Here is a 15,069-nt window from a genome sequence, read left to right as displayed (position 1 = left end):
ATTATATAATTATATGTTTGAAATAATTTTACCTTGTTTTTAATATATTTTTGGTCGAGTTATAAAAACAAAGATATTTGTATTAGTTTATTAAAGTTGAGGAGTTTAAACTAAATTTTTATGTCAATGGGAGATTTTTTCTCTAATTTACTTATAATTTATTCTAATTATTTATTTTAAATTTTAATTTCTTTAATATCTGCTTATACTGAACATTTTAGATAGATTTGGGTTTGGCACGTAATTAGGTTGGCCCACCTCTCCAAAATATATACTCTTACATCTCCAGTCAAATTTGCATCCATGCTTTGGGCTTTGACTAAATTTGCTGCCGATCGAAGGCGTAAAATAAAAATTCTGATCGCATATACTCGCAAATTTTTGTCTGTTTGAGTCCTCATTTGTGCGAAAAATGGGTCGAAGTGTAGTGGGTTTCATTGGGTTGGATGATATCTCCTTGGAACTGGCTGCTTCTCTTCTGCATTCTGGCTATGAAGTTCAGGCATTTGAGGTTTTCCCGAATTTCCTTTCATTGTAATTTTTTATTTTTTGGGCTGTTTGGTTTTCGTATGATCGACATGTATGGTAAGAGATCAAGACGATGATGTTGACAAGGCTGTCCAGTAATAATCTTGTTTCTTTTGCTCTTTTTGGGTGTTATTGATTCGGTTTCATGTTCTATTTGCCACCATTTGGAGTAAATGTGGTTGATTTGGCTGTTCAAAGAATTGAATGCGAATACTATTCCCAGGATCCATCAACTCAAAAACTTTTGGTGTGGTGATCATTAACGTGGTATGGGACTGGGGGTCATGACTTTGAAAATCGCTTATCTCGTGTACAAAAATTTGGTTAGTTGTGCAACGCCAGATTAATCTTTACGTGTTGGAACATGTGAGGAATATTAGAGTATGCTGGTATTACAATTGGTCGTCAGTTTCAATCCTGAAATATCCATATCCAGGATTAGAGAATGGCGGAATCCGGTAATCTTATGAACCCAGAATGATTTTATAAATAAATAATTACTCACTGTAGTTATAAAGCTAAAGAGTACAATTGATAACCATGTGAGATACAGCAAGCTAGATCTTGATGTTCACCATTTGAAAGTGCTTTAACTTACAGACCGGGAAAATGTTCTAAGATATGATTGTCATTTTCAGCATTCCTATTCTACGAAAGAAATTTGACGAGAAATCACTTTTTCGAGCAATGATTTGGAATGTTAATGAGGCCCAATGTCAAGATGCAGCCAATTTTCAGTTGTCGATTTTACTGATAAAAACATTCAATAATCTGGTACAGATTAATTATTTCTTACCTCTGTACTTTACAATGCTTGTTTAAAATTTATATTTCAGATATCCGGTTCTTTGATGGATGACTTCTCAAAACTAGGGGGTAAAAAGTGTTCCAATCTGGTGGATACAGGGAAAGGTAAATGAAATAGTTCTGCCTTTTGCAGGTTTCGATGTGGCATATTTCCCACCTTTAGATTAAAACAGCTATAAGCAGTCTAGTAATTTACGAATTTTGTTTGCACTATATCCACTCCAGAACGCATTTTTCTGATAGTAGATGTCTAAGTCTCTGTAGTGATCCAGGATGATCTGATCTACTGCTAAATTGCTGTTAGTGTTAGTTTAGAATGAATAAGTGTCACCATGCCGCAGCAAGAAAAATAAATTACTAAGAGATTAAGACACTAGTATTCCAAATGGTCAATTATACTGACTTTAGTTGTGCTATTCCATGGGTAAATATTCTATAACTATGATCCTGGTCTTGATTCAAGCTTACAATTTTTTCCTTTTCACTCAGGTGTCCATGCTTTGGTCATACTTATATCTCACGTTGATCAAATAAATGATATTTTTTATAGTGATGAAGGTGTTCTAAAAGGTACCTTTCAAATTTGTATGAAGATTCTTTATTAATTTTGTTTGAGATCGATGCACTAACATTATTTTCTGACTTTACAGGATTGCAAAAAGACGTAATCATCATTCTCCATTCTATTATACTCCCTGCACATATCCAGAAGCTGGAGAAAAGTGTTAAAGGTAGCTTTTATTTTGTATGCTTATCACCTTTTATGCTAAATAAAGTGATAAAGATATACTGATAAAAAAAGTGGTGAAGATTTAAGTCTACTGAATGTATATGTTTATCTCAACTTTCTTTGTCTTCTCTGTAAATCTAACTTAAATTAATTTGACTTGTATACCTCCATGATACAAATGATTTTCCAGAATTATGTTCTGGTATTAACTTGCATTAGATTGGCATACAGCGTACTAATGTTTTCTCTCTTTGTTTATTTTGCCATTTCAAAACTTTTTTCTGAATCATTATATTTTTAATATAATTTTATTTACTTACAACCAAATTTTAAGTTTTTTAGAAATTCATCCTAATAAACAACAATTATAATGCTCTATGAATCTAAATGGATTAATGGAGTATATCAGTATAAGATGTATTGTTTCTGAACCCGAAGCGTCAATCATCCCATTTATCTTTAAATTGAACATACCCTTTTTATATTGCTAATAGAGCAGCATCCGACGTCGTGCAAATGCTGTGTGGTATGATCTAGATAGAAAATTGATTATTTTCATTTTCCAGTGAGGGGTGTATATACTGGAGAAACAAATTCTGCCTACCACCAAAGCACCTATCTTTGTGAAAACTGTTACAATATTCTTGCCTACAATTATACTTATAAAAACATAAATCTTACTAACTTAATTGTAATCTTTTGTGTAGTTTGGTGTCAAATCTGTAAAAGGAAGAGAATTCTCCTATATTATTAACTTGAACGTACATGAAATAATATGAAATATATATAAAGAAAAGCCTAACTGCATATTCCTACAAAATCCAATTTATATACTCTAAGTTTAAAGTTTAAACTTAAAACAAATAACCTAATTTTCTAAGATCTTCAACACTCCCCCTCAAGCTTGGCGGTATATGTATGTCATGGCGAGCTTGGTCTTCAATTATTTGAAGTGCGGTCGATGGAGTGCCTTTGTCAAAATATCTGCCAGCTGTGTGAGAGAAATAGTGGAGATCAACTATTCTCTTCTCAACCTTTTCACTTATGAAGTGTGTGTCGATTTCCACTTGCTTGGTTCAGTCATGGCGAAATGGATTCTTGGCAATCTTTAAGGTGGCTTGGTTGTCACTTGTCACACATCATCTCAATTGGATGACTATTTGCTATCTTCAATTCATTAAGCAACATTTTAAGCCACATGCTTTCACAAATTCCATTGGACAATGCTCTGTATTATGCTTCCGCGCTGCTTCTGGCCACAACTGGTTGTTTCTTACTTCTCCATGTCACTAGATTATCCCATATAAATGAACAATATGCAGATGTAGAGCGTCTATCAACAGGACAACCTGCCCAATCAGCATCACTGTAGACTAAAATTTCTTATTGCAGTCTTTCTAAAGAGCTACCCTTTTCTAGGTGTTCCCTTCAAGTATATCAGCACTCGGTATACTGTTTCCATGTGTTCTTCAGTAGGTTTAGTCATGTACTGACTGACAACAGTCACGATGTATCCAATGTCAGGTCGAGTGTGTGATAGGTAGAAAGATGAAAAGCTTGAACCTTCCTCTGAAGCTTGTCTCGATCTTTTCTGCTGAATTCTGAAGGAATGTAACATTGTTTACACTTAAATTGCATGGCAAGGATAGGTGGCTCCCTCTTGGTGCAGCATGTCTCGCGCATATGCGCGACCATCATTGGCGCATATGCACGAGACCTACTGTCTCGTCGCATAACATTTCTTCTGCTCGCGCATATGCGCGCACCATCTTTGCGCATATGCGCCGAACGTTCTGTCCTGGCACTTCTGAAATCCACCACCTCGCGCATATGCGCGCCCTGACTCGCGCATATGCGCGAGGTCTTCTGCCTCGGCAATGGTCTTCTCGCGCATATGCATGCCTTTATGCCTCGCATGTGCGCGATACCTACTGTATCCCACATATGCCAACTCATGCATTTTCCAATTCTGGTCTCGGAGTGGTCCGTCTATAATCATAACAATTCATAATCATTAATCCCAAATTACCAAATAAAATCTCGGGCATTACAATCGACATGGAATTTAGTAGTGCAGTAGAGGTCGACATTAATCTTGCTAACATACAGTAAATTAACAGTAAGATCAGGGGCGAAGAGCACAAATTGTAAGCAAATATCACGAGAAAGTTGCACAGAACCAACACCCAAGATCTTTGAACTATAACCATTAGCAATTTGTACAGAATGAAAGACCTCACATGGCCTGTAAGAGCTAAAAATTGAAAGACTAGCCGTCATATGATCAGAGGCACCCGAGTCAACAATTCATGTAGAAGACAAATCCCGATTCGAGGAAAATGCAAGGGGAAAATCACCTTGGTGTGCTGCATTACCCGTACTCAAAAGTGTTGTGGATGGGGCAGAATTTTGAGCAGAAATCTGGCCAAAGAGACGCTGAAGGGCATCAAGCTGCTGTTGGGTGAAAGGTTGCTGCGAGGCAGGGAAAGCAGCGACGACAATAACGGAATTAACACGACGTTCCTTATTTGGTTTCTAATCTGCCGGTTTACCATGAATGCGCCAGCAAGTGTCCTAGGTATGGTTTGGTTTCTTGCACTTGTCACACCATAAGCAACCATTCTGCACTTGCTGGCTGTTTGTGGATGCAGAATGCGGCGAATGCCGCGTACCACCGTCGGGATTGGAGGGAAACGATGGTCGAGTGGACGCTAGGGCAGAAGCATCACTGGTAGGGGGACGAGAAGATCCCAACTTCAACTTTCGGCTACTTTCCTCATGGAGGACCTCGGAGAAAGCTGCACGGAGTCCTGGCAGCGGTTTATTGGACAAGATGCGGCCACGAACTTCATCAAGAGATGGATCAAGTCTGAGAAGGAACTTGAATACATAACACGTTTGGTCTACACAATCTCCCTGAATTTTGTTTCATCCGTTGCACACTTCCAGTCGTGTGATTCGAACAAATCGAGCTGTTGCTAGAGTTTGGTGAGGGCAGTGAAGTAAGTTATGACCGTGTCCTCACCCTGGAGAATGTCATGAAGGCAGCCTTCCACGCTGAATAATTCAGAAGTGTTGTCTCTGGCAGAGTACGTATCCCGGACTGCATCCTATATTTCTTCGGCAAAGAATAGAGGAGGAAATCCTCTCCAATGTCTGGGACCATGGAATTGATAAGCCAAGACATGAGCATGCTATTATCGGCGTTCCAGGATTTGAATTTTCCATCCGTGGTGGCCGGTTGGCGGTTGTTTGGATGAGCCAGAGATGAGATCTTCCTTTCCCTTGCCGCATATAAACATCATGACGGACTGGGACCATTGCAGGTAATTCTGGCCATCGAGTTTGTGGCATATAATGGATTGAAGCGGAGAGAGATCGATAGTGGTCTGATGCGGCGGAACCGGTGGTTGTTTATCAGAATCCGACGATGAAGCCATATTGCCGTATTTTGTCAAGGCAACGACTAGGGTTTATTCCTGATGCCCTAGTTTGGTGTAAAATCTGTATGAGGAAGAGAATTCTCCTTCATTACTATCTTGAACGTACATGAAATATATATAAAAGAAAAGCCTAACTGCATATCCCTACAAAATCCAATTTACCTGTTCTAAACTTAAAGTTTAAAAATTTAAAACAAATATCCTAATTATCTTATCTAAGATCTTCAACATTTTCTGGTAAAACAAGTCTCCTTTCCGTAGCTTTTAATCTTCCGAAAGTTCTAACACTAAATTTCTTTCAACATTTCATTTTTTTTTTGATAAGAAACTTACTTATATTAATATGAAATAGTTTTTCAGTTACAAGAAGTGGACTAGTAGTCCACCAAGGCCAAATATGAAACACTAAATTAGCAATACACATAAGTCCAGTTCCTTAAAAGATCTAGTGTTGATAAACTCTGCAAATCTTTATTAATTCCAATCCATTTGACTATCATGAATTTGATTTTGTCCCGACACTCTTCTGCACTGTCTTCCAAGTCTTGAAAGATTCTTCTATTTCTCTCTAGCCAGATGCCCCAGCATATGCCATGGATCACCACCCTCCAAAAAACTCGTCCTCTTTTTCCAACCCATTGGCCCAAGTCCGTATTGAACAAATCAGTTGTTGTCTTCGGTATAACCCAAGCAAATTTCAATTCATTCAAAGCCCTTGACCACAATTCATTAGCAAGCTTACAGTGAATTAGCAAATGATCTTGCGTTTCCAGCTCATGACGACACAACACACACCAACTGGGAGAAAGGGCACAGTTAGGCCATCTCTTTTGCATCAACTCTGCTGTTGGTAACATACCAAGAATTGCCGTCCAAGAGAAAATTTGAACCTTTGAAGGAATAGGAGTCTTCCAAATGATGTTGTAAAATTCGAAATTTTGGACACCATTATTAGCGGAGAAGAGTGAATGGAAAAATGACTTGACCGTGAACTTACCAGACGGATCCCTCTCCCACACTCTAAAATCATCAACCCCTTCTACCAACCTAACCCTTTCTAAAATACCTAACAACGAGGACAAATGAACAACTTCCTCCTCTCGAAGAGACCGACGAAAATGCAAGTCCCAGGAATAATCATTAGACACATTGTCGAAAGTGAAAAAATATGATATTTGCAAGTTACGAGCTGAGGTTATACAAAATAAAGAAGGGAACAAATCCCGGAAAGCTACATCCCCCCACCAAATATCCTCCCAAAATCTGACTTTAGTCCCCCTCTAACCACTAATCTCAATAGTTGGTGATAAGTCGGGTAAGTGCTTGAGATAAATTTCCACGGACATTTAAACGTCACATTCCATGCCAAACCTGCGTCCCAATAATTTTCTTGTAGCCCATATTTGCTTCTTATTATTCTTTTCCACAAAGGATCGTGTTCAACGCCAAACCTCCACCACCATTTTCCCAAAAGCGCTTTGTTTCTCAAGCAAATATTTCCGATACCCAATCCTCCTTTCTCTTTCGGTCTACAAACTTGTTCCCACCTTACCATATGACAATGTGATTCACCCTCGTTTCCATCCCACAGAAAATCTCTCATTATCTTTTCCATCTTTCCCGCCACTCCTTTCGGTACCCTGAAAAGTGACAGAAAGTATGTAGGCAAAACATTCAACACCGCTGCAATCAATATCAATCTTCCTCCTTTGGACAAAAAAGCTTTTTTCCACGTTGCCAATTTTTTGGTAATCCTGATCAAGATTGGTTCCCAAAAAGACACTTTCAATGGATTGCCCCCTAAAGGAACTCCCAAGTATATGATCGGCCATTTATCCCTTCGACAACCAAACCTCTGGGCTAGATTATCTTCTTCAACTTCATCCTGACTTAAACCCAATAATGCACTCTTATCCCAATTGATCCCAAGTCCTGACATATCACAAAACAATTTCAAGATTCGCACCAAAAATTGTAAGTGTACCTCTTTTTGAACGAAAAACAATGTGTCGTCCGCAAACTGTATATGCGATACTTCCACCTGATCTCGCCCCACCTCGAACCCTTTTATTAATTTGGCATCTTTTGCTTTATCAATCAAACTTCCCAAAACATCAACTAACATGTTGAACAAGAAAGGTGACAATGGGTCTCCCTGTCTAAGCCCTCTACTTGATTTAAATTTCCCCCTCGGTCTCCCATTGATCATGATGGAAAACGAAACATTAGATACGCACCCTCTTATCCATCTCTCTCCAAATCCCTTTTTGCCTAGCACGAAGTCCAAGAAATCCCACTCCACATTGTCATATGCTTTTTCAAAGTCAATTTTCACCCAACCTTTCTTTTTCTTCTTCCTCCCTTCTTCCACCAGCTCATTAGCAATCAAACAACAATCCAAAATTTGTTTTCCTTCCGTAAATGCATATTGAGATTCGGACAAAGTATGTGACAAAACTCTTTTCATCCTTGTAGCCAACACTTTAGCGATTATCTTGTATAAGCTCGTTGTGAGGCTAATGGGTCTGAAATCTTTAACCCTTAGTGAGTCATGTTTCTTTGGTATCAAACATATATACGATTCATTGGTGATTCCATTGATGATCCCCTCTTCGTAAAATTCCTCGAAAACCTTCATTAACTCCCCCTTGACCACTTCCCAACAATCCTGATATAGTGCAAATGTATAACCATCAGGCCCCGGTGCTTTGCATCTGTCACAGTCGAAAATAGCCTTCTTAACCTCTTCCTCGAGAAATGGTTGTTCAATTTCAGCTCTCATATCGACATCGATAGGTCTCCATTCTACGCCTTCAATCCCAAATCTATTTACATCTCTTTTGCCGTACAACTGCTGGAAGTATTCTAGAATGGATTTGATTATTTGACCTTCATCCTCTACAACCACCCCGTCCTCATTTTCCAATCTACTGATAATTCCTTTGCTTCTTCGGTGATTAAGTAGAGAATGGAAGAACTTTGTGTTGTGATCTCCATCTTTTAACCAATTTATCTTTGCTTTTTGATATAACATTTGATTTCGTCGACACATCAATTCTTCCAACTCACATTTAATTAATTTTTTTTCATTCGCCCCTTCTGCATTCTCCCTCCCTTCACCCTCTATCTCATCCAAAGCAATAATTCTATTTTTCAATTCGGCCTCCCTCATCTCAGTCTTCCCGAACACCTCGCCATTCCATAACTTAATATTTTCCTTAACAGACTTTAATTTTCTCATAAATTTGTATCCCTCCCATCCTTGAAATTGTGTGCTATTCCACCATGTCGAAAAATTTTGTTTAAAGCTCTTATGTTTCAGCCACATGTTCTCGAATCTAAATGGACTCGGCCCCCATTTCATTTTTTGTGTATCTAAAACAATTGGAAAATGATCCGATGTTAGTCGCGGCAATACATATTGCCTATGGAACGGGAATAGTTCCGTCCATCCTCCCAAGAACAAGAATCTATCAAGTCTGCTGCAAATCGGTGTAGCCCTCAAATTTGTCCATGTAAATTTCGCATTCAATAATGGGGGGTCAATCAGTTCTAATTCCTGCACCAACATATCAAAGCAACATTTCATTTTAAGTTGATAAATAGTTATTTTATCAGTTCCCAGTTTGGAAATGATAGATTACACACAAGATTGTTGAGTCTTTGTTAAGCCACTAACCCATAATTGTTAGAGCTACAATTGTTGTACAGTTGTACTATCACCTTTATGCCTAGATCTATGGACATGAAATTAATTTTCTGTTTGATTACATCCTGTCCTTTCCATAATACTTTTATTTTGTCGCAGAGGATTATCAAATGGCATTTGTTGATATGTATGTCTCAAGGGCCGTGTCTGAAGTTTTGAATGGGAAAGTCATGGTAAATTTGTTAGCTATCGTTTAAGGTGTTTTGAAAAATCAAGTTCTGGCTGGATGCGCTTAATTCTTTTTATCAATGATCAACAGATTACATCCTCAGGAAGATCAGATTCCATCTCTAGGGCACATCCCATTCTTTCTGGTTCAATTCACCCCTTGCTTTTATTTGGTTGTTTTTTTTAGCAATTTGCGGCAAAGATTACTGATAATAATAATAATAATAATTTTTTGCGCAGCCATGGGCGAAAAACTTTTCTTTTTTGAAGGTGAAGTCGGTGCTGGCAGGTGCGCTCTCTTCGTGGCTTCTTGATCTTTGTATCCTCTAAAAACAAAAAATTGTGTCTCATCATGATAGGCAATGCAGTAGTTACTCTATTAAAGTGCATGCGTTAAATATTGCTGAAGGGAAAAAAGTTTAATTATCATTTTGCATATCAATCAAAAGTTAACAGTTTATTTATTATACCATATATAATACTCAACTCTCTCTCATATATTCTTTATATTTTGATTGCAGCAAAAGTAAAATGGTAATTGAGCTTCTTGAAGGCATTCACTTTGTAGCATCACTGGAGGCCTTGTCTCTTGGTACTCAAGCTGGAATTCATCCGATGATATTATATGATATCATATCTAATGCTGCTGGAAATTCATGGTGACTGAATTGTTATAATTTTTAATTTTATTTTATTTGCAGTTATTTTTTTTCCTTTTGCTTAGAAGTTGAAAAAAGTATTTTTCAGCAACTTACACTTGCAAATTCATAATTTTGTGCCTGTCTGCTTTTATCCAGATAGGACATCAAGCAAAAAATTGTCATTGGCACCTTCCGTCTGTTTCTTTGATAATTACTTGTGGTTCATTTCTGAGTTGCATCTGAACCAAAAACAGCATTTTACTTTTAGGCAATATTTTTTGTGGTAGTTTGTACTAAGTGGAATTATTTCTGGAACGAGCTAAGAAATAATGTTATATTCATCTGGGTTGGGAACAAGCAAAGAGAATTTCGTACTCATCTGGTCTTAATACGGAGTCCGGTTTAGAGAAGTATCGTTTTGTGTTTACTTGAATTAAAAGAGTTACAACTAAACTTGAGCAGTAGGCTATGATTCTCTGGTGATTGATCCTTAATAATGGAGCACTACAGAGTGATGAAACCAAAGATAAATAGTCAAAGTAGAGTGAATTAGAGTAAATTTTGTGTTCTCTTATGGGAAATGCTTCCGCAGGGAGTGACCAATAAATTGTTGGAAGAGAATTTGATCAATAGAGTTACAATTTATTATTGTTAGAAATGCAAATAAGCTCATAATTTTGTGCAAACTTCATCTTACTTTCAAGGTTACAATTTCATGCCATAACAAAAAACTGGGTTCAAGTCCATTTTATAGCATCCTTTTGTTTTGTGACTGTGCTTAGGATTTCACCTGTTTTATCTTGAAAACACAATGCTATCTTCAAGTAGCATGTTGATTCAATCAAATACATCCCAGCCTTTTAAACGAGGCAGAGATGCTAGAAGAGTGAAGCAAATATTAAATGGGATTTTTACTTGGGTTTGCTATTTAAATAAGATTCTCTTCCCCAGCAAACACTAAATTCATAGAGTTTACACAAACAATTTCATACAATTTGCTTTACACATTTGTATCTGCTAAAGTTAAGAAGAGTCAAGACTATTGCAAATTGTTGCAGTAGGCATGGCACTAAAAGTAGAAGCTATTTCCGTGAATTCTGACTTGCAGGTACAGTATGAAATTTTATATGCTAGATGTCGGATTTGGGCAAGTAATTTAGTTTATGCTAACAAATTGGGTACAAAGCTACAAGAACTAACGTGCTTTATGTTGATGTTACAAGTTTTTGATTTAGATTCCTGTCTCTACTTCATTACATGCTCACACATTTGTTTTGGTAATATAAACTTTTATCCTTGTTTGATGTTTGTAGGGTTTTCAAAAATTACATCCCTCATTTGTTAAAGGGTAACCGGTCAAAGCATAATATGCTCAATGCTTTTGTTCAAAACCTGGTAAGATGTTGCAACTTACTCAAGGTAGTGGATTTTGCCTTTTGTAACTGCAATGCCACATCGTTGGCTATCAAAAAAAATGAATATCAGTAGATGTGGTGACTGGTGATTCATCTCGTGTTTCACATTGATAATTCTTGTTTTTTTATACATTCAATGAATAGATGTAAAGTTCCTGTTTGGATATGTCTTCGAAACCTATCCAGCGGAAGTAATGTTTGTTTTTCAATGTTAAGTGATTATGTTGTGATGCTTTCTATTCCACTCACGTACACATACATGAAAGGGAGGAAAATTTCTGTTGGATAACTGTCCTTCCCTCAGGAAAATAACACTTTTTTTGAAGTTAGTGGTCAACATTTCACTGCACCGAAGCATGAAACTTGGGATCTATTTTAGGAAATCTTTGTGGCTGAAAAATCTTCAGATTAATACAATTTAATATGGATCATAAATATAAGCTGGGTAAAGAACTGAGGATTTGGGTTTTTAATAGGATGGAGAAGAAGAGTTATAGGGCTTAACTTGGGTTTGCTGAACAGTATATCAGATGGAGATCTGAAGAATAAGTTTAGATTATTTTTATTCATTTTAAGCTGGGACTACTTGGATTTAAGGTCTGGAAAATCCATGCCGGATGTTGTGGCCAATTCTTGAGAAAATAAAGGGATTATTTACTTCAAAACAATCTATCTAAAACTTGAACTGTCAAACCGGTCTCTTAATGTTTTGTGCTGCCACCCACCCCGATAGTTATATTTTTCTCATCAATTTGTATTTGTGCTCAAGGGAACGGTGTTGGAGATGGAAAAATCGCTAATATTTCCACTTCCCCTTTTAACTGCTGCCCATCAACCATTGCTAGCAGGTATAACATGCAACTTATATTATACTTTTGCCTGGTGACTTTAGATTCATACTGAGAACAAGTCAGGCAAATTTCACTCTTATCTTTAACAGGATTTTCGCATAGCGAAAAGATCGGTGAAGACGCCACATTGCTCAAAGTAAATATTGAATTAAACCATGCAGATACTATTTATGGTTCTTATCTCCGAAACTGTTTTAATAATTTATCTATGACTGCAACTGGGTTTTAACAGGTCTGGGAAAAGGTAACTGGAGTGAACATAATAGATGCAGTAAATGCAAAATACAACAACCCAGAGGAACTGGCTGGTACAGTATCTGCCAAATCAAAACATGTTAAGCGAATTGGGTTTATAGGATTAGGAGCTATGGGATTTGGCATGGCAAAGCATTTATTGGAATCCAATTACTGTGTCCTGGGATACGATGTAAGTCTTCATCTCAAATATATGTCCTTACAAAGTAAACAAGCTTTTGTCTATGATTTCAGGCATATAGCCATAAGTTTAGGGCGTAATGATATTTTTTTAAAAAATTCACCATGTTATACACATTAATATTTACTATTAGTTAATTGAAGGGAAATATTCACATTTAACGACAATTTGAATCTCGTGAGTAGGTGTATCAACCTACATTATCTCGATTTGCAAATGAAGGTGGCATAGCAGAGAGCAGCCCTGCAGAAGTATCAAAAGGTAATTCTGTAACTTGAGGAGTAGAAACTCTAGGTAAGTGAAAGTGTTGATTTTAAAGGAAACAACATGTGTCGTCACTTTGTCTGTGCAACATGATATGGGGTTCTGCATATTTGTGTCAGCGTGATAAGCAAGACTTTGTGGTACGTACCTAGGAAGGTGTAACTTCTATATTCTCAGTTCTGATGAGAGTGTAATCTGGAGTACCTGCTTAGCTTGTCCACTAAGAATTTTTTATTTCCTGAATCCTGCTTGACATAGAAAAAATCATAATTGCTCGGGGTTGATTGTTTCAACCAACATCATTGTCTTTAAACAATAAAAAGTTCATTATATTCTTCTTTGGATTTAAGAGTTGCATTTGGTGTGAAGACACTCAGCGTTTGAAGTTTGTGAATTGGAAAACTTTTAGTTTCTTTGATCATTGCTGGTCTGTCATTTTCTCAGATGTGGATGTTCTGGTTATAATGGTTACAAATGAATATCAAGCTGAAAGTGTTCTATTTGGGGACCATGGTGCTGTGACAGGTATGAGTTTTTAGTACCTCTTGTGTATACAACAAAGTTTTAATTTGAAAAATGACCTTGCTTAAACTTTTTTTATTTACAACCTTCATCGACTAAAAACACCTGATGCAACCGGGCGGACAATATAATTTTTTGTAGACAGAGGTCATTTTTTTTAAAGTTTGACCGACTTCATTTTTAAACTATTCCTACAATGAATTGACCTAATTGCTTCTTAATGTATGTAGCTCTTCCACATGGAGCATCCGTTATCATCTCATCAACTGTTTCTCCAGCATTTATTAGACAGCTGGAGCCGCGATTGCATAGTAAGTTTATTATTTTTCTGATTGTTTTCTTTCGATGAATGAGGGCATACACAATGGAGGACATTTGGAGAAAGGGAGAAATGTTCTCCCTTGTGTCCTCCCACGTGGAATGTCCGAATACAAATGTGTCCGGGCATTCCTTTTTAAAAAATATTATTATTATTTTTTAAATGGAACATGCAGCGTGAGCTGCACTCTGCGCACGCTGCAGCCCACCCATGCTGCATGCTTCAGCTTTTTGTTTTCTTTAAAAAAAATTAATTTTTTTAAAATTAAAATTTGTTTGACCGAATGAAATTTGATAAATTTAGTAAATGACCTTTGTCAGATTGCTTCAATTTTTGCGTGCACAACTTTTTTTTAAAAGAAAAATATTCCTATAAATATACAATTTTTCTACAACCTAAATAACATTCATTTCAACCTCTACACCAATCTTTCTACCAAAAAAAAAAAAAACACTCCACCAATTTTTTTTCGAAATGGCTAAAAATTTTAGTGAGTCTTTGAGGGATTCTCCGAATACCGTCAAAAATACACGTGGTGGAAATTCTCGAGTTCGTTCTAATCCTAATCCACAACATTCTCAATTTTCATTTATCCCACCATCCTCAACAAATTATCAACCTCTACCATACCCACCACCATATGCTCATAATGTACTTTCGGGTTTGTATTTTCTGTTTTTATGTTACGTACTTTCGGGTTTGTACTAGTTTTTTTAAATAAAATTTTAATATTAAATTATTTGTACTAGATAATTGTCAAAAAAATACATAAATTCAATATTAAATAAAAAATATTGATGAAAACATTATAATTAAAATTAATTAAATTAAAGATAAAAATAAGAATTACACATCGTTTTTATTTAAATGAAAGTATTAATGAATATTAATAAAGTGACAGTGGGGCCTATAATGTTTGGTTGGCGGGATATTTGACTGTGAAATGTGGGATATTCGAGGAGTTAGATATTTGATTGATGATGTGGACCAATGTACCCACAAATGTTTGGGAGAGACTTTTGTGTTATTGTGGATGCCCTGAAAAATATTGTCTTCTCAACTGTAGAAAGGATTTTGAGCTTATGAATTGTTGTGAACGCGAATATATTGTGCATAGGGTAATCAAGCCCACAAATCTGGAAATGGGTGGAAGGTGGATATAAAAATGTGAATGAAGATAATAGATTGGGTATTCAGTTATTTTGTTGTGAGAGAAAAATACTTGCTTAGGCTAGG

General features: G+C 36.7%; 1 protein-coding gene across 1 annotated transcript in view; it reads left to right on the top strand.

Annotated features, from left to right (window-relative positions):
- The first annotated feature begins 294 nt into the window (after window positions 1-294).
- The window catches only part of LOC140976477 (uncharacterized), a 40,532-nt gene continuing 25,757 nt past the window's right edge, over window positions 295-15,069 (top strand). Inside the window, exons 1-15 of the mRNA XM_073440658.1 lie at window positions 295-511; window positions 1,365-1,440; window positions 1,825-1,905; window positions 1,986-2,066; window positions 9,317-9,390; window positions 9,477-9,531; window positions 9,626-9,674; window positions 9,907-10,044; window positions 11,340-11,421; window positions 12,211-12,289; window positions 12,382-12,428; window positions 12,525-12,719; window positions 12,914-12,989; window positions 13,437-13,517; window positions 13,745-13,825. Of these exons, the coding sequence (XP_073296759.1) occupies window positions 413-511; window positions 1,365-1,440; window positions 1,825-1,905; window positions 1,986-2,066; window positions 9,317-9,390; window positions 9,477-9,531; window positions 9,626-9,674; window positions 9,907-10,044; window positions 11,340-11,421; window positions 12,211-12,289; window positions 12,382-12,428; window positions 12,525-12,719; window positions 12,914-12,989; window positions 13,437-13,517; window positions 13,745-13,825 (1,294 nt within the window). The 5' untranslated portion in view covers window positions 295-412. The remainder of the gene's footprint in view (window positions 512-1,364; window positions 1,441-1,824; window positions 1,906-1,985; window positions 2,067-9,316; window positions 9,391-9,476; window positions 9,532-9,625; window positions 9,675-9,906; window positions 10,045-11,339; window positions 11,422-12,210; window positions 12,290-12,381; window positions 12,429-12,524; window positions 12,720-12,913; window positions 12,990-13,436; window positions 13,518-13,744; window positions 13,826-15,069) is intronic.

Source organism: Primulina huaijiensis, chromosome 5 (assembly GCF_012295235.1).
Source record: "Primulina huaijiensis isolate GDHJ02 chromosome 5, ASM1229523v2, whole genome shotgun sequence".
NCBI classification, from domain to species: Eukaryota; Viridiplantae; Streptophyta; class Magnoliopsida; order Lamiales; family Gesneriaceae; genus Primulina; species Primulina huaijiensis.
The sequence above is the reverse complement of the archived record's forward strand: the minus strand, read 5'-3'. Positions and strand labels throughout refer to the sequence as shown.